This window comes from Argiope bruennichi, chromosome 11, assembly GCF_947563725.1.
Source record: "Argiope bruennichi chromosome 11, qqArgBrue1.1, whole genome shotgun sequence".
Lineage (NCBI taxonomy): Eukaryota > Metazoa > Arthropoda > Arachnida > Araneae > Araneidae > Argiope > Argiope bruennichi.
This window is the reverse complement of record NC_079161.1, coordinates 11681435-11701822: the sequence shown is the minus strand read 5'-3', so window position 1 is coordinate 11701822 and position 20388 is coordinate 11681435. Positions and strand designations below refer to the sequence as shown.

General features: G+C 27.0%; 1 protein-coding gene across 1 annotated transcript; it reads right to left on the bottom strand.

Annotated features, from left to right (window-relative positions):
* Nucleotides 1–1586: 1586 nt before the first annotated feature.
* Nucleotides 1587–20371, bottom strand: LOC129957372 (SH3 domain-containing protein Dlish-like). Its single transcript, XM_056069664.1, has 3 exons — nucleotides 20075–20371; nucleotides 8706–9422; nucleotides 1587–4105 (listed from the first exon to the last, which is right to left on the bottom strand). The coding sequence occupies exons 1-3, from the start codon at nucleotides 20121–20123 to the stop codon at nucleotides 3801–3803; spliced, it is 1071 nt and encodes a 356-aa protein (XP_055925639.1). The 5' UTR covers nucleotides 20124–20371; the 3' UTR covers nucleotides 1587–3800.
* Nucleotides 20372–20388: the final 17 nt, after the last annotated feature.

Here is a 20388-nt window from a genome sequence, read left to right as displayed (position 1 = left end):
AGTTCTTGAATTAAAAAGCAACAAATTAAAACTATTCCCAAAAAGAGTCAAGCCTAACAGAATATAAGAAATGCAATAGATTGAAGATTAACCGGTCTTTGTACAATTTTTATACTGCAAAGTGTTAATGTTTTCTGAGTATTTGTTTTGTAATTCATTATTTCGCATGCTTTCTTCATGTTCATTTCAAGTATTATTGTTTATTTGAATTTTAAACAATTTTGTTATTGGGCTTTTTGTATAATATTCATTCTCAAGTGAATTTAACTCAAAAGGTATTCAATAATTTAAAATGTAAATAGTTTTCAAAAGTTAACAAAATTTAACAGCAATATTTTTGGGATCTCATAATATTTTTATGCAGTTTAGCATAAAATTTTAAGGATATTTGAGTTATTACTTCAGTGATTTTTTAAAACTTAAAAAAAATTAGCTTCCATGTTCCCAGATATACATATAAAAATTACAAAACTATACAAATAAAGTTTAAGAACAAAGCAACACAAACAAAAGAGAAACTAAAAATGTACAAAAAAACTTATCTTGGCAAATCTAATATGGCAACTTTTGATTTTATTATAATTCCATTAATGGAGGATATTTTCATACTTGATAACACTGTAAAATGGAATGAAATTGTAAGTTCAGATGAGAGATGTGTTATTTTGATGTATCTAAAAAAATATGAATTTGCTATATAAAAGGCAAGAGAAATTAATCACATTAAATTGATAAATATTTTTCAGTATTTAGAGAAACATGAAATAAATGTTAAAAATTCTTATTTAAAAGCTGATATGAATAAAATGAACACAAACTCACCAAAATGAAAGCAGATTTTAAAAGCCAGAAAAATTAAGTACATTAAAAAATTATCACAAATAATACATACAAAAGGACATCTTTTCTCTTATTGAAATGAACAATAAAAACTGAAATTACCAATCACAGGTTTTAAATACAACCTCAAAATAAAGTAATTAATAATTAAGCATATTAAGCAGTAGCAATTCATTGAATGAAGTTGGGAAAACTCCAGCAGTTATTCAAAACTGTATCAGCATATTCTATAATATTGCTACATCAGTTCTAACTGTAACATGCAAATTTTTGACAAATGTATACAAAGCGATTTGTTAATCACATTCTATAAACAAAATTAAGATGTGAAAATTAATTACTATTTCATGAAATATCAATGCCATTGAAAAGTAAATAAGCATTGATTAGACTATTAATTATGAGCTAAAACTGTGCTCATAATTATTATTAATATGATGAGTATAATTATGCACCAGAAAATACATTCTTCTATAATTTGATAATGTTTTTTTTAAAAGATCACTAAAGCAATTTCTAAAAAAATATTTTTGTACAAGCTATCTCAAAATTCTTATCAACATTTTAAAAACAATATAACAAATATGTCAAAAATTGTAAATTTAAAGATACCCAAACGAAGTAATTAAACAGATTAATTAATTTCCAATTATTTACAAATATGTAACACACAATAAACATTTATAAATTTACAAACATTTCTTTATACACATCATGTATGAAGAACAATAAAACAATGCCTTTAATAATGAAAATTACACTTTCCTTAAAAAAAAAAAAAAAAAAAAAAAAAAAAAAAGAGGAAGTATTTAAAGTATGTTACAAAAATACCAACACAATGTACTTTGGCAGCATCTATGAGACAATATTTGCATCCACTTTACCAAATATTCCTTTTATTCCTCCTTTCAGTTTGCAAAGAATCTTAGAGGATATATTTTTACCTTTTAACCCTTTAAAGAGCCATTTTTTTCTAGTCATATTATGTTAAAATATTTTTAGGCTTGAAATTAGAATAAGAAAAAGGATTCATTTAGCTTATTAGATAAATTTAATTAATTTGGTTAATTAATAATTAAGTAACAAATCAAGACACATTATTTTGTGTGATATGAAGAACTGAAGTTTCTGTCTTTCTAAAAAAATTTGTCAGAACTTATGCCAACCTACATAATTTCATACAAAGATTGATATATTTGGTGGGAAGCATACTTCCCACGGTCTTAGAAAGAGTTAAGTGGTGGTGGGGGGAAACCATGTAAATTTTTATTATCAATTTTACACAACTTTTGCCACCCATAAGGATAGCTGGCATCAGTGAAGTTTTAAGTATATTATATCTAATATCAAATTTAGTGAGTTATGATTAAAAAAAAAATTCAGATTTGGTAGCTACACCACAATTTTAGGCTGAATCTTTGTTTTATTATTATAAGCTATATTGATTAGAAATTTATGTCATGAATTAATTTTTACAATCAAGTTGAATCTTTCATAAAACACACAATATTTATGAAAACAAACTAGCAAGCAAACTGTTATTTCCCACTGATAACCAACTATTTGCATCTCCCCAGAATAATATCATGCTTATTGCAGCCAGCGATTAATCGCAGATGATGTCATGTTTGTCATAGCTAAGATTTGATCATGCTCACCAATGAGAGGTAATTAAGCCTAAAGTTTGCTAATGGTATCCAGTTAAGCCAAGTTTAGTCAATGACAGGCAGTTAATAGAAAAATACCAACAAAACAGTTAGCTTTTTGTTTAATGGAAAAAAAAAAAAAAAATTGGTGAGAACTTTCATAAACCTTCTTTTTAGCATTAAATATCATCTCATTACTACTTCAAAATAAAAATAATAATTTGATCGGTGAACCCCATTACGAGATTAAATTTTTTATTAATATTTTTTGTAGTTTTTTCAGCTTATTAAGGGACAACTCTAATCAAAGTAGATGTAATTACTTAGATCACAAATTCCCAACGGAGGTGGAATTTGTCCAGAAACAAGAATTTTTCAATATTTGATATGACTAACTATTATAAAATAGGGAAATGTTGGGGTGCTTTTTTTTTTAACTCAGAAAATAGGAGGGAGGTTATTTCAGAAAAGGTTGGGGACATTTGCCGTATGCATTTAAAAACTGATAATTTTTTATACTTCCCATGATGTTAGAAACAATTCATACATTTACAATGACAAAAGGATGCAGTAACTCCTATAATAAATAAGATACAATTTCAATAATCTATTAAAATTTTTAACAAGCATATCATTTTCTGGTGCAATAACATAGAAAGGAGGAGAAAAAGGAAATTCTTACTTCTGACTATCCCTGAAAAATTCAAGCACATTACTTTATAAACACTTCAAGAATATTATATATATATATCTATATGCTTCAGTTTAATGATTTAAGAATTATTTTTTAATAAAATTTTTTTATTTCTAAACTCAAAAGAATTACTGTAAAAAAGTGAATATTTAAAGAATATTGACAAACAATTTTCTAAATTAATTCCAGTTTAATAACATAAATTTAATAAATTTCCTTTAAGATCAACAGCAAATATTTCTATGATAATTTCAAAATTTTTGTTCTCTTTTTGCATTCAAATGCACGAACAAATAAAGCACTAATAATTCACAGGTTTCATCCTGCACTTAAAAATCAAATCAAGTACTCAGTAATGGAATGCTTCAACATGGCATAAATAAAAATCACAAAACAAATGAAATGATTTTACCCTGAAATATAAGCTATACTTCATTTAGTACAGCATTACATTTTATCATGATATAACAGTTCTTGCAAACATTTTAAAATGGATCAGCACTTTTCCATAAGGCAACTTGGAAGAACATTTTTAAGGGGTGGGATTTATTAATGCAATCACAGTTCAGTGTAAACAAAAATCTTATCCAAATAAAATAATTTAAAACATTATAAAACAATCATAATGATGTCATAGCTGGTGGCCTTGCATAAGCTTTTGGTATAAAACCATATTTTCTAGTCTTTGGGGCATATGCCCATAACCAACCATCAACAGTTTGATTGTTCATATCAGCATAAACCCAGTCACCTCTACGAACACTAAGGTCATCTGGAGCTTGTGCCTTGTAATCATACAGCATTACCAGTTCACTTCCATGAAAACGGAGATCTTCAGGGGCAGGAGTATTGTTGTGGTGATTATTGTTCAGTGACGAAGATTGGTGGGCTTGATTGCTGGCTGTTATCTGTGCCCCCACATGATCTAGACAGCATAAGAAATAAAACAAATTTTATAGAATGAGTTTTTTAAACACTCTTTTCTAGGTATAATAAAAAGTAGAATATCTTTTTATTTTCATTATTTTCTATTGCTTAGTCTTCAGTTAATAATTTGTTGTTAAAATTATGAATCCTTATTACTGTGTGGCACAACATATATGGAATCAACATTTAAGCAAATTAATCCATCAGCTGATAGTTAAATAGTGGCAATATTAAAATAATATGTTGCCATCAAGTAAATAAAATTTCTAGCCTAGCACATTAGAAAGATAAATAAATAATAAAAAAAAAAATCTTTACAAACATGAAGCTACTTAAATTAAATAAAAGCATGTTAAAAGATTAATGAAATAGCCACATTATAATATTGGACTTTTTTAACTTAACAGATTATCATCATTTAATAGTAAAATGTCCTATTCTGCTAGTCTTAGTAATTCTAATTGATATCTAATGACTAAGTGCAACTAAATAATACCAAGAAGTTGGAAAAAATTAAGTTCTGTAAGATTAGAATTAATATTATTTTTAAAAAATCATTACTTAGCACATATTTTAGCTGTCACCAAGCTAACGGAAAAGTACCCAATTTTCAATTCCATATGAATAATGCAGCATTAAATTCTAAAAAAATATAGAATTAAATATTTTAATGCAAAACTAGAATTGACCTTAATGACATAAAAAATAACTAATTTTTTTAAAGTAAAATTATAGTAAATTTTTTACTAATTAGGTTTCAGATAACAAGACATTATTTTAACAAATTTTATTAAAAATTAATAATGAGGCATCTTCTGATTCATTTAACATAAAATTGAAAGCAAACATGATGACTTTTTTTATCCAAGATTTACACAGACAAATTTAGCATAATAAGCAAAGCATTCAAACATAATTTATGATTTAATTATGCAGACATATCTACTTTCTAAGTATAAAAAATATGAATTTCTTGTAGTTGTTTGACAATGGTTTCAGTCCAACTACCTACCTTTTCGCACTCACATTAATTTCATACTCTGTGAGTGATTAATGCATTGATCACTCTGTCTCGCACTCAATTTTGCACTTTATGTTCACTTTCACCATTGATTTATAATATATAGTGTAAACTGTTATACTTGCCACAAATTTCAATGTACAGCAATTAGTATATTTAACTTTTTGCAATCAACAGAAAAGACAGTACTTTTAAATATCTTACCTCTACATATGATATTGTATCAAACATTTAGAGTTTTTCTCCCATTGCATATTAGTATATTAGATCTCTAATCATATTAGAGATTGCATTAAAAAGCAATAACTCAAAAGCTAATCAATAAAGACAGACACCAACACAGAAAGAATATAAAAGGAATTGGAATTTCACTTTGTTAAAAAATCAAAGTTCATTAATCTCAAAATTTCCACTTTTTACTACCAGATCATTTTTTAGTTTACGAAGCGATGCATTTTATTAGATAAGAAATTTATTAAGATTCAGAATATTTTCTTTCACTTAAGAATTCAAATGCCAAATGTGGAACCATATTTTTTTGCAATATTAACTATTTTTACTTAAGACATGACAGAATGCTAACAAAAAAGTATATTTTTATAGGATTCTCCTTGGAGAATTATCCATTTAATATTTTTTTACTAATGTTATGTATTGCATAGCTAGACTAACTGCAAAATCTTTTAACAACACAATTGAAAATTGTGGGATCAGTAAATCATAATTTGTAACAGAAAAAAAAAAAAAATCAGTGCAAGTTTCTTTTTTCCAACATTATTTTAAAAATTACTGATTTTCAAAATTTCTCTAAATTTATATAATATAAAAAAAATAAATAATCTTGGGCCAAAATGATATCTGAGCAATTGTTTTGCTTTACCTCTTAAGGTAAAACAAATATTTCCATTACTTTTAGATGTACATATTTATGAGGCCAATTGTTTTTTTTTAAGCAAAACTCTTATTAAATTTAAGTATCAAGTTATTAATTTTATTTAGAATTGTTAATGGGATGTCACAGATTAAAATTAATAATGGCATTCTTTTTCTGATGTTCTAAAATATTTAACAAATGACTTTTGTCTTATTGCAAGATAAATATATAATGTAACAATATCAATTGTCATAGTATTTTATTTTCTTACATGAATACAATTTTTTTTTCTCATATAATTTTTGAATTATGAAAAGCTAAGTTTGGCTTCTTTATGCTAAAAGTTTGCAAATGCTGATTTAACCATTTGACTGCCCAATATTGCTCCGTTCGACAAGGATCTGACCCAGGGGCTTTGGGGCAGTTAAAAGAGTTTAAATGAGTGCTCATCGAGAAATACCTTTCAGCCTTTAAACTTATTTAACCGCCCCAAAGCGCCTGAGTCACCACTGTCAAACAGGGCGATATCGGGCAGTCAGGGCTAATAGAAAAAATTAACTGCTGGTTGTAAAAAACATCTTTAATAAATATACAAAATAAGTCTTGTTTCTTTGTGTGTATACCTAATATCTGATGAATAATATTTTCTGAGTAATATAAATGGATTCTTTGGAATGCTGAAAATCTTAGGTATATATACTGAGAACTCAGTTTATATATAAAAAATTTTATAATCTATTCTTTTAAATAAAATCGATTACTTTTTGCGTAAGAAAGGAATGTCCACAACACTCATTCTTATTTAAATAGAAATACCCAACTATAATATTATATTAATTAATAATAATATATAAAAATGACAAACTCATTATAAAAATTTTCTTCAACTTCATTCCATCAAATTTAGTTATTATCTTTTAAAAAACTTTTCATAATTTTGGAAAGCAATGTTAAGGCTAGGGAGACATTCTCCTGCCATTTTGGATTTTAAATAGTTTTTAGAATTCTAAGCTTTGCAAAACTATATTTGAACTAAAAGCTAACAATTTAATATTTAAGATTTATACTCACATTAGAAAATGCATTTCCTGTTTGGCAAATTTTGAAGCCATCTTAATGAAATTTTAATTTTATTTTTTCATAGAGATGATGGATGATTTAGAATTATTCATGGTTGGAATATTAAAAATGATGAACAGAAAAGAATTTTTCATCGTGAAATTTGAATTTATTATTTATTGTTAACACACATAATTATAATTTACTATTTCTTCTCTGTCAGACAGCTTTATGTGTGTGTGTGTGTGTGAGGACTTGGAATAAAGTAAACAAATATGATCTGATTTCATAATAACTGTTTCTGATCACCACATGAAATAAGTCATAACTAACAATGCCCCACTAAGGCCTAGTCATTGTCCCATTTATCTATTTTTAAGAACACTTGTTGATTAGGAACAAATGATCAATTTTTAATTTTATATATCTATAATACTTCAAAATTAATATCATACTTATTACATGACACATATTGTTGTTTATATTAATTTTATTTCAAATGCAGGGCATTGAATTAATATTTAAAAATATTGTGAACAGAAAAGTTTTAAACTTAATTTCTATTGATGAAACACAAGAAAATATTAAAATTTGGAAATGACAGGAGGAGAGACAAAAAGCATAAAATTTTTTAAATCATATTTATGGAATCTATTGAACTATAAAAACTACTTTAAACCCAAAATTAGTCTTAAATACATTTATCCATTCAAAAAGATTTCAGACAAATATGTACTAACCTAAATTATTGAGGTAAGGGTTTTATATTTTCAGAAAACATTAAACTCAAACAAGAATAAATCAAGTACAGATATTTTTCATTAAGAAACTATATGAAATGTTTTGAGTGAATCAAACCTTTAGGAGGGATAGATAGAGGGAAAAAATGTTTTGAGAAAAGCAGTACATTAACTTTTAAATTATGGGCTAGAAAAAAAAAATTAAATACATATATTTAAAGCAGGGACTTAGAAGGAAAAAATAGGGAAGTGCTTTTGTCTCCTCTTTCAGTTATTCAAAGATAAGATTTATTTACCATTTTGACCATTCCATAAAGTCATCTACTCTTCTCTTTCCCTATTAGAAATAAATCTAGAAATCACATATGTGGTAATGCAAGAGCTAAAGGAGTAAAATTACCTAAAGAGTGATTACAAATACCAAAAACCATTTTTGTGAGGGGATTAAAATAATAACTTGATACAAGAAATATAATAATCTATACAAAGGAAAATAAATATTATAAACAGTTTCTCAAAACACACTTTTATTAGGAACTAGAAAGTAATTTTTCTATTTTGATTTTTTAAATATAAAATTGATCATTCAAAATCTAGTGGAATTCTAAAAACAATATTTCTTCAAATCTGCTACTAGATGGTGCACCTCACAATAAACCAATTAACAGCTCATTAAGTTCAGAAAATATTAAAATACAACACTTGTGTTTAAGAATATACTAGTGAATAAAATTTTAAATTTCAAATATAGACTGGAAACAAATGAAAAACTGCTTATAAAAACATATTCTTAACACAGCTTTACAAATATGATCTGCTAAATAAAAGAGAGCAAAAATGTTGCTAACACAGCATTTGAACTACATGTAAATTAAGACAAGGTAATTACAATTTTAAAACATACCTTGAATAACATCAGCAGGATACACAAATGCACTAGGCACAAAACCTTCCTGACCATCTGATCGAACAATCCAAAACCAGTCATGATCCTCACGGTTCAGCACAGTAACAAATTCACCTCGCTCAACACTCACATCATTTTCATCCCTGGCAATAAATGTATATAGGACAATATACCTTCCAGCAGGATCTTTGAAAAATGGATGAACATCAGGTAATGAGCTTTGAGAAGATGAACTTGGATTATTTTGATTTAATGACAAAACGTTATTGTTTGAACTAGACTCTGGCATAACACCATAACTCTCCACATCAGAATGCTGGCCACTATCAGCACTTTGCGTTCCTCGAGATGAAGTTTGATCAATTTCTTGTTCTCGCTCATTACGAGGCAGCTTTTTATGTTTTATATTCAAAGCCAGCTCTGCAAAATGAGTTCCATATGCTGCACAGTAGGAATGTGGGATGAACCCTTCTTGGCCATTTTCGGCAATCACATAAACCCAGTCATTTTCTTGGTACAACATGTTAACACTCTGACCCCTCTTGACTTCTAGCTCATCATCCACACATGGAGTAAAATCATGCAAAACAACCATCTTGGAGTCTGGAGAGAGGCCATTTTCTTTTTCAATCCCAACTCTGACCAATGTCTCGATACTGGCACTCCCGGTGATGCGTCCAATACTAGGGGTACGACTGGATAATTTATCTCCATCTGTAATTAAATATTTTTAAAAATATAAGTTATGCTTAATCAGTATGAAAATAATAAAATTCAAGAATATGATAGCAACAATTTTTAAAATATACTATTATAGGTATACTAAAGTATATGATTTCCTTTTAATAATTTTTTATTTCTTAATCTTTAATTTATAACTCATTCAGGGGTGTTTGTGGGACCCCAAAAAATCCCCTGAAACTTTTACGGACTTACTACCGGCATTTTGGAGTTTCGAGAAGGGGGGGGGAGAGAAATGAAAAATTACAATTATGAAATATTGAATGACCTAATTATAAAAGTTCAATGAATTACTTTTTTTGCAAAATTAATAACCATAAATTTTCAAACATATAAACTACTACATTTTATGCAAATGTTTTAAATTACCTGAATTAATTCTTTAAAAAAATTATCTAATTTCTGCTGCTTTTTTTTATTTTCTGATGTTTGTGGGCTTGTCTTTCTTTTGCGGTGAACTTCATAATTGCAGGAAGATTGACTTTTATTTTCCTCATTTACAGTTGAAGAAATTTCCTCGAGAACTGCACATGCAGAGGTAGAAGCAGTTTGCTTTTCTGCTAATGTAGAAGGTTTTTCAGAGACTTTTATAGGTGACTCATCTGAAATACATGTTTTTAAGTCCTCTTGATATGTTTTCCAACTTCTGTTCATATTCAGTAAGAGATCTTTGTGAATTGGATCAGTCATTGGATTTTTTGAGCCATATTTTTCACATGAGGTTTCTTTAGAAGCCATTAAATCATATTTAATAGTCTGCACTGCATCTAGGGAATCAATCTTAAGAGAGGTTCTATAGTCAGTGATAAGTGTATCCATTAAGTTGAATGCACTTTCCACTAATGGGCCATGGAAGCAGCTAAGGCAGGCTTTGACCAATTTAGCCAATGTAGGATACTTATAATCATTTGTGAAATCATCTTTTAAATTAAAAACTTTAGACCAATATTTATCAATTGTACACTTGACTTGATTTCCACTTTCATCAGATGTGTAGAGCATTTCTTTGGTGATATCAATATCACTCTGGTATAACCTTATTTCAGCTTCTACTTTTGACTTTTCATTATCACTAAAAATATGGGACATAAAAGATGATAATTTTTCAAAAGCTAATATTGTACTGGTTTTACCTCTTAGCTCTGAATCTAATGCTGTAAAACTAATTAGATATGAATTTTTAAGGGGTAATTTCTGTTTCATATGCTGAAATTTCAAAGTGAAATTCTCTTGCGTACATAAATAAAAAAATATTTCAATAAGAGAAACGAAAAATTTACACGTGCATCAATAAATGAAACGAAAATTTTACACAGCGGAGAAAAAAAAGTTGCGAAGCGATCAATGACAAATAGCTAATACGGCGAAAAATCCCCCTTCTCTACTTATTGGCGCCATGCCAGGAGAGATAAGACCTTTGAACCCAGAGTCACGTGATCGCACATCTGGTCGCGAAGTCTCTCCCTTTTTTTTCTGCCGCGCCTACTTGCCGAAAAGAATCCAGAAGAGAATATCCGAGAAACGGGGGAATGAGTCATAACTCGCAATAAGGAAAGAACAAAAAAGAAGTTTTTCCCCCCTTTTCACGCATTATCACTGCCTTTGGAGAAAGAAAGGAAAAGTTTTCACCACACACGCTGACCTTGCGTTTTCTGCTTTCAAAGCAAACAAAATCGCCCAGATCAAAATAAATAATTCATTATTATTCCTATTTCCTTTTGAACGACGATCCCCGGAATTTCCGGGTATCGAAGTTCAAAATCCCCGGAATTCCGGGGTTTCCCCAGAGCACAAACACCCCTGCTCATTATAACAAATATAGCATACTTTATGGTTGTTAATTCTGAAATTCACTACCAGGTAATGCCAATTTGAAATAAAAATTTAATTAATCAAATAACTAATAATTAAGTTAATATTAAAATACAATATTATCATTAATGACACACAAAATAAGCGAGATTAACTAAAAATTGTATTTTAAAAAATCAAATAAATAAAAAAAAATTATGAAGAAAAGCTTAATACAAATGGTGTCTTAACAAAAAAAAAAAAAAAAAAAAGAACTGTGAAGATCATGCTATTAAATTTTGATTCTGTCTTTGAAAACAAATCATATTAATCGAAGTTTAACTGGACCTCATTTCACAAAGAATGAAGATTGTTACATTTATAGAATTAAAGTAATTTGTGATCTGAATGCAAAATTATGTGCGGAAGGTAAAAGCATTTCCTCACAATTATAGGGCTAGGACTTCTGCAATAACAGAAAGTAACAATTAGGATAATACAATGAGTTCAGATCTTAGACAGATGGCATGAGAAAACGAAAACTAGGAAATAAAGTTCACTATTGTTAAATATTAACAAAATCCTTCAATCACAAATTATAAGGCACATGAATTAGCACATAAGAATAAAATGCTATATATATATCAACATATGTAGGCTAATTTTATCTTAAAAAATAAGCACTTTATAAGTACTTTTTAAGCAACTTAAGGAAAAAAATCAGAACCAATGTTAACCTAATACTTTTTTATTACAGAACTATAAATTCAAATGAAATAAATTAAGTTAGGTATTAATGCCAAATTTTATACCAATAAATGCACACATAAAATACTACCAGGAATCACTAACATTGAAACTAAGTTACTTAAAATGTTTTTGTTTTTATGCAAGGTTCATTTGATAATCCTTATAAGACTTTTAAAGAAGAAAATTAGTAGTATAAGAGGAATAAATAAATAAACTGTGATTTCATTAAAATTCCCATTCCACACCCACACAAAAAGTTCTAGAATGTTAACAAACAAATTTAGAATGTTAATGCTAATTTTATTCAATATGTAAATAAAGGATTGTTTCTCTTCAGAGATTTTACCAAATACTTTCAATTTCTTCAATTTTTTTAAAAAATAAATTAAACCAAATAATTAATTTTATTAGCAATGGAAAACTTCTGTCTTTGTGAACAAGTAAGTGCATTAGCTTTATATTCAATATGAGCAATTTCTTTTTCCAAAAGTATTCTCTTTTTTCACAAAGAGATCAAGAAAGCAGAGTCTAGTTTTCTTTATATTATTGACATCTACTTCTTTTGCCATTTGTTTCCCCAAAAGTAGGAGATATTTTTAATGGGCTAATATTGCTAACTTTCTCACTTCTTTAATAATGTTTACTGAGTGGATTCTGCAAGACTGCTTTATGTGGTCATAGACTATATGTTGTAGAACATGATATTTTTAATATAATTTTTTTTACCTCAATATTTAAATTAATATCAAATCCTTTTTGAATACATACTTGTTCACAAGAAAGAACATTTTCAAAACTCTTTACATTTCTTTAAATTTATGATTTTTCAAATAAGAATTAAAAAAAAAAAACCCTTTCATCTAATTCCATTTTCTTGACATGAAAATTATCAAATTTAAGTGAAGGTGATTTGACTACGAAATCTATAAACGCCATGAGAATAGCATCTTCATATTGTCTTTCATCCGTTCTGATAAAAGTACAATTCAGAACACGATTCATTTTTCACATGTACTTGTTCTCTGCCAAAATAACATTTCTTATTGATACAAAATTTACTGAATTCATTATGCATTCCAAAATTTTTAAAAGAAGTTATTTATAATTGTTAATTTTTACTTGAAAAGCATATAATGTTATCGGATACTGCTTTTGTGGAATGTCTTTCAATAATTTGTCCCTTCTTAAACCAGCACTCACTTTATCAATTGCAGAGCAAGATACATTGTTAAAAAAATCATACTGTTAGTTACAATCAAGCTATTGTGTTTGCAGATAGACATAATATCAAAAATGTGTTATTTGGAGGTTTGGATCATGGAGATAAAGCAAAATCTCGGGTTTGAATTTTTCTTTCTACTACTTTCTTTCTTTTTACAATTCTTTCTCTTTGAATAGTGTATATATGAAAAAGTAAAAAAGAAATTTTATTGGTATTGATTTATTTTTTGGTGTCTTTTTGCAATAGTAACAAATAACCTACAAATAACTTTTAAGCATCACGAACATTTTGTTTTATTTTCATTTTTGGAAGCCTTAAATCTGACATTGAAAAGAATATTCAGTTTACAATAAGGCAGATCTAACATGGTGAAATGATCTTATGATTGTTTTTTCCTTCACCAGAAGAAAAATATAAGCACCCGAATAAAAAAAATAAACATTTTTAAGGCCCTTATATAAGGACCATAATAAAATAATGCCTGTACTGTCTGTACATACAAACACATACACATTATATAAAGTTCATCATTTTACAAGATATACACAACTTACTATTTCAATCACTGAGAATAACACTGATTCACAAATCAATCATGAAAAAATAGCAAAAGAAAACAATGTTTTTTATAGTTTTTTTTTGGAAGCTGATTACTAGAAAAATAATGAAAAAATTCCATCAAGTACAGTTTCATCTCAAATCACAATCAACTTTTTGTGAATATAGTATATTTTGGACCAAAAAAGTATTACTTGTGAGTTTGGTAAACCTATTTATAGACTTAAAATAGTAAACTGGTGGATTAAAATACTAAACAAAATAGAAGAAACTATGTTAATCCATAATATTCATTTGAAAATCTTGATTTCATCTTAAATAAGCTATCATATTTCAATCACAAATGGATAGTTTGTGGTAATCTGAAAATGATACTTACATTACTTTGTCAGTAAAAATGGTACATAGAATTTCCCTTTTTACTTTATGAAATGGAGAGCTGTGACAGCAAACTACATTACATTAAGGAAAAAAATAGTCAATCAGAAATATATATGAGCATGGAGTCAAAAATTATTCAAAGAGAAAAATCTGACTGATCCAAAAAAGTTTTATTTCCATCACTTCCCATAAAATTAGCTCTTATGAAACAATTTGCCAAAGCTTTAGCAAAAGAAGGTGAATGCTTCAAATACCTTTGTGACCAGTTTCCGAATTTATTCAAAGCACAATAGAGGGAAGGTGTGTTTGTAAAACCAGACATTAGAAAAGTTAAGACAAATGAAAATTTTGAGTCTAAAATAGAAACGAAAGAAAGAAAATCCTAGAACTTTTAAAACCAATTATTATTTTCTTGGAGACAAAATTTACTCACACAACAAATCTGTTGTAGAAGAGAGAATAAAAAATTTAAAGAAATTAAGCTGTAGAATAAGCTTAGTTCATTTTCTCTATTCACACCTGGGATATTTTCTTGAAAATTTAGGTGCTATTAGTGAGGACAACTACAATGAAATTTAGTGGTATTAGGGTGCAGTTATTACTACTATGGTTATTTACATTGGCTATTCACAAAATTTCATAATATTATATACAAATAATAAAAAAGGCAAGAATTCTACTTAATCACTTTTTAATATTTTCATAGCACAATTTTTATAATTTGATGAGATAAATTTCAACTACCTCTCTCACTTTCTATATGTATTTGTATTCCAAGATGTGTATTCTACATAAATTTCACATGGTTTTTAATTTCTCTTAATGTTGTTAGGTAAAACTAAATGTTGGTGTGTTGCAATGCAATAGTAAGTTGACAATTTTAAATCTATTAAAATATAAAAAGTAAATATTGCTTTGTCATATAATTATATATAAAATAATATAAAGCAAAAATGTACAACAATAAAAAAATTGAGCTTCCATTAACCAAAACAAAAAGCATAAAATAAAATTCCACTCTTTTTCGAAAATTTACTTAAGACCACCAGTGTATCTAAAAATGTTTTTTTACTAATTGTGTCATATAAAATATGATTAAATACTGTAGATCACTTTGTATTATTTCACATAAAAATTATTTCCTACCTTAAAACATGTTTACCACTTAATTTCAGTTAAGTGAAATTCTACTGTACATATAATAAAGTAATTAACAATATAATATATATAAAATAATGAAAAAAATGAAGCTAAATTATGAAAGTTAATTATTAAAGCTTTTGTCACTAAATTAAAAAGAATAACTAATTTCATATATTCTATATAAAAATGTTTTGAATATTGAAGAAAAAGCATCCAGCAAGAGAAAAATATACTAAATAATAATATATTGCAACCAGTGGAAATGGTTGTAAAAGAAAAGTTTTCACGATCTGGCAGTACTAATGAAGATTTCAAAATCAGTTCTTGTTTGGTGTGTCCAAAGCCATAGTTCATTGAATGAAAAGGATACCAAAATACTATATTTATTAAACTTAATTTTTTCAAACATTTTTCAATTCCTCCCTCAAGACAAGTATGTAATATAAGGGAGGTGTGGGATAAAAATGCTGCACTATTTAATTATGCTAATAAAAGTTGTTTGCATTTATCTGCTCTTATAGTTTTAAAAATATAAATTATAGAACATACTGTTAGATTTTTATAAACTGCATGTTTTAATTCACTAAACTAGTGATTTTTTTTTTTTTTTGGTGTGTTTATGTGTGAAATCCGTCACACTCTTTCTAATTCTCCCCTATTAGCAATAAGGTTGATAAAATGTAAATCACATACTTGTATTTGTGTTACTCCCCTCTCCTTGTCATTAACTCAAATTGAAGATAAATTATATGCTGGTAATTGAGGTAAAAACAATTTTACCTTTCTCCCAAAAATATATGAAAAGAAATTTAATCATTTCCAAAAAAATTCATCCTAGGATTTTGAATTCTGGTAGGATATAATAGAACTATATGGTTTCAAAAATTACAATAATCTAGTTGAATAAAATTTGATACCTGCTTTTTACACCAAAATAATAGATTTCTATAAAATTTTGAATGCAATCTATATCTAGTTGAATAAAATTTGATACCTGCTTTTTACACCAAAATAATAGATTTCTATAAAATTTTGAATGCAATCTATCAGTGTGCATAATAGCTCACAGATATAACAAAACCTAGTATGTCTATTTGTATGTACATAAAGCATGCATTTTAGTAAGTTATTATTATACCACAACTGTCAATATAAATGAACATGATGATTCAAAAAACATAATAAACTAAATAGATGAAATTTGGTGTGTAGTTAATAAAAGAGAATCAGTATATGGTAATTTTCTTAACTATATTACAAACCAAAACACAATGAATGCTATATTGTGTCAGCACATGAGAAAGCTGACAGGATAATGCTATTTCCATTGATTTTTAAAAAAATGAAAATACAATGAATATTATTCTACTAACAAAAAGTTTAAATTTATATAATACTAGCCATTTTCAGTGACCATTTGTTCACTAATCATATCATATCATTAATCTAGCATCTATTTTGATGAGCTATATTTTATTGAAATAAATGAAAGTACTATTTTAAATTAAATTTGAATATTACACAGAGTATTTTAAATTGCAATATTTCTTAAAATTTTAAGATAATGTTGGTGGGATATACAATCACAGATAACCTATTTAGGGGTCAAGGGCTTTTGTATGAAATAAAAATTTCTAAAATTGTAACAGTGGGAGTGATTGGTAGACTTTTAGGCAGGTGTTTCGCAGTGGAGAATGTAAAGCGAAGTAGTTTTTCGGATATAAAAATGGAAGATAGTGGAGAGTAGGTGAACATTAATAAGATATGTAAATATCAAAAGCTTACAAATGAAACAAAAATTGCAAAATCAAACTACAGGTTGGGACTAAAGGGTTGGTTCTTTGGTTTTTCTTTTTTCTTTTCATTTTTAATATTTAAGTGAGAGAGTAATCAAATTGGAAAGTACATTTTAATTTAAAGGCATATTATTTTTCTTTTTTAATTCCTGTATAATTAATGTATCATTCAGTATTTGTCCTTAATAACAAAACAAATTGTTAAAACATATGCATTATATTCCAGATTTTAATCCAAAATTCTATTATCATTTATCTTTATATTTCCAAGGATTTTAATCGAAGATTTAAAAAAACTAATAAGAAATTTATCCGTACCCAGCTTTATTCTAACTAAAACATTGTAGGAATAAAAATCAATAATAATGTTAACATTCATGATGGAGTACTGCATACTTCTAATAAAATAATGCAGAAATTAGAATTGTAATAATTTCTTTAATTTGAATATAAAATTTACTATATATCGTTTTCTTACAATCCTAAGCCAGCTTCTAGCGTCTCTCTTTTTTTTAAAAAAACTATACATGAAAATTTTAAATATAGGTTTATATGTATAGTATATTTTTCATGTTCAGGTTGTAATCTATACATAAAATTTCACTAGCTAAATGTTCTTTAATAACTCATTCCACAACAATTCTATGAGGGTAGATAATAGGCCATTTACCACTTCAATACTTTGTTTGCACTATGGATAGTATAATTATTAAATTTCTTCAAAATCTCTATAGCTATTTTAAACAAACATTCTTTAAGAAAAGTTAACATTCTAGGGTTCATTAAAAATTATTTAATTTATTTTTAAGCTGACAACCTGAAACACAATACACTCTCAAATGGGCTCATTTATTTTATATAATTAAACAAATCCATCTAATTCTACCAAGAAGGATGGATTGAAGACAACTCCAATTTCGAAATTTGATCATAGAAAGGATTAACAAAATTTATTTTTAGTTCGACAGACTGAAATATGAGAATCAGAACTGTCAGTTGATAAATTAATGGAATGTATTTTGAAGATCCATCTCATCTGAAAGGCAAAGAGGATAACTAGTTACCATTTCAGCTGAAATATGAGAAATATTTCATCATATCCATTTATTATATCTATTGAAACAACTCACCTCTTACTTTATCTGAAAAGAGATGAAAAATAGATGGAACCATAAAATTTTGATTAGAGAGAAGTTTTAACTTTGTCATATTTTTAATTTGCTAGATTGAAGTATAAAAATAAAATTTTAGATAAATTAAAACTAAACTCAGCGGCACGACAGTCCACTACAGTGTCTATATTTGCTTTCTCGATCAACGGCCCTAGGGTGCAAGGGACATGTCCCGGTTAGGTGGTGAGCCTAACGCGGAACCACCAGTGTTTAGATCCCAAGCGTGCTTGGTTCTCAGTTTATCCACTTTCATATCAATTGGTCAATTTAAAGATTCAATAAAATAGTCAACTTAATATTTGTGTAAATAATATAATAAGTATCACTCTTACGAGATGAAGATGAATCAAGATTAATTTACCTTTACAGCAATTTTAATCGGTCAATGATTAGCATGTATATACCAACTTTTATTTCAATCATTCAATGCAAGAGATGATAGAAATTATATATATATATATGAATCGACGAACAATGAAATATATGAATTTTTCCTTAATAAAATATTCAATTGATATCACTATATTCTGTGTGACTCATATATCAAGAATATTTAGAGAACAGATAGATAACTATTACTATGCAAAAGTAGGTAAGAGGAAAAAAAAAATGTAGAAATTATGATGCAAACAAAGTGTGGGTGAGAAAAGAAAAAGACTACAAGATAGAAATAAATCCTTCATTTACACACTATACCTAAATTATCTTTAGAGACAAGAAACAGTGCAGAAGTACAGTAAAACCAGCAACAGCCGATTTAAATTTTAACAAAAGAGAATGTCTTATAATAAACTTCTTGTTAAATATAATCTTTATAGTGCATGATATTTATTTTCTAATATTATTTATATAACATATCCAAGAATTTAAAAAGTACAGCAAAACTTAGTTGCTCAAAAAATAAGTGCATTTTAGATGAAAGTAAAAATATTACAATTAAGAATGTAATATGAAACAATGAATCCCTAATAACTAATTTTCTTTACAAATATACAATTTTAATAAACACATTGAACAGAAATATAATTTAAATCAAATATGTTAAACTGCATTCTAATAAACTCTACACTTTATATTTAATAAAACTCCTAAAAACTAAGGGGAAAATGTAACAAAACTTGCCTGATAACATGAGCACTATTTAATATTTTAGAAACTTCTCTTATATGACCAAAGGTAAGTATTTAAAAATAAACAATATGTGAAATTAATTTTTTAAAAAAAAACCAGAATCTAATTATAACTTAAAATTAAATTTATTTTTAAATTTAATATACTAATTCAATGCAGTATAATTTCTTATTTTCAAGGGGGATTTATATGATAATCTAAGCTGACAGCACAGGTAACTCAACAGATAACAATAAAGGTAAATTTTATTTTGAATATAATATACTTTACACAATATTTCGATGCATCGGCACTATTTAACTTAATTTATAAAACATTTAAAATCAGAAATCACTTTCGAATAAAGAAAAGAAAAGAAAAATTAAAAATTCCCACACTACCAACTTCGTTGATGAAAATCATTGACAATACATTTCTTATTTTAAGAAATATATACGAAAACAAAATAGAAATAAAGACTATCAATAAAATCACAGCAAATAAGACTTAAATTTATTAAGAAAGAATGATTTTTTTCTATATCAGACATGCATAATCTATATCAGATAGTCAGTAATCGAAAAATATCAAAATCGAAACCTTTTATGGAATAACATAACTTCAAAGTTTTATACTTCAAATATTTAGAAAAAGCATAATTGAATCAAAAGAATGATAATTATTAAAAATTTAATAATCTACCTTTCTTTCGTTTGCCCCGTCGTATTCTTACTGGACATAGAAACGCCATTTCAGGACGGGTCAAGAAATAAAAAAAATAGTAGTTTTCTATACTAAATTTTCATAATTAACGAATATAATTCATCCATTTCTTCTTCAATTAAACAACAAAAGTACATTCTTTCTGGAATTTTACATTATAAACCCATTATATAAACTTTTAATAAAAATTTAAATGAACAGTTGTAACTCTTGAAACATAAATATACATTTCACGTCCGTGTAATCGCCGATAGGCATAACTTAAAAAAACAACTTTGTCACCAACCAAAAAC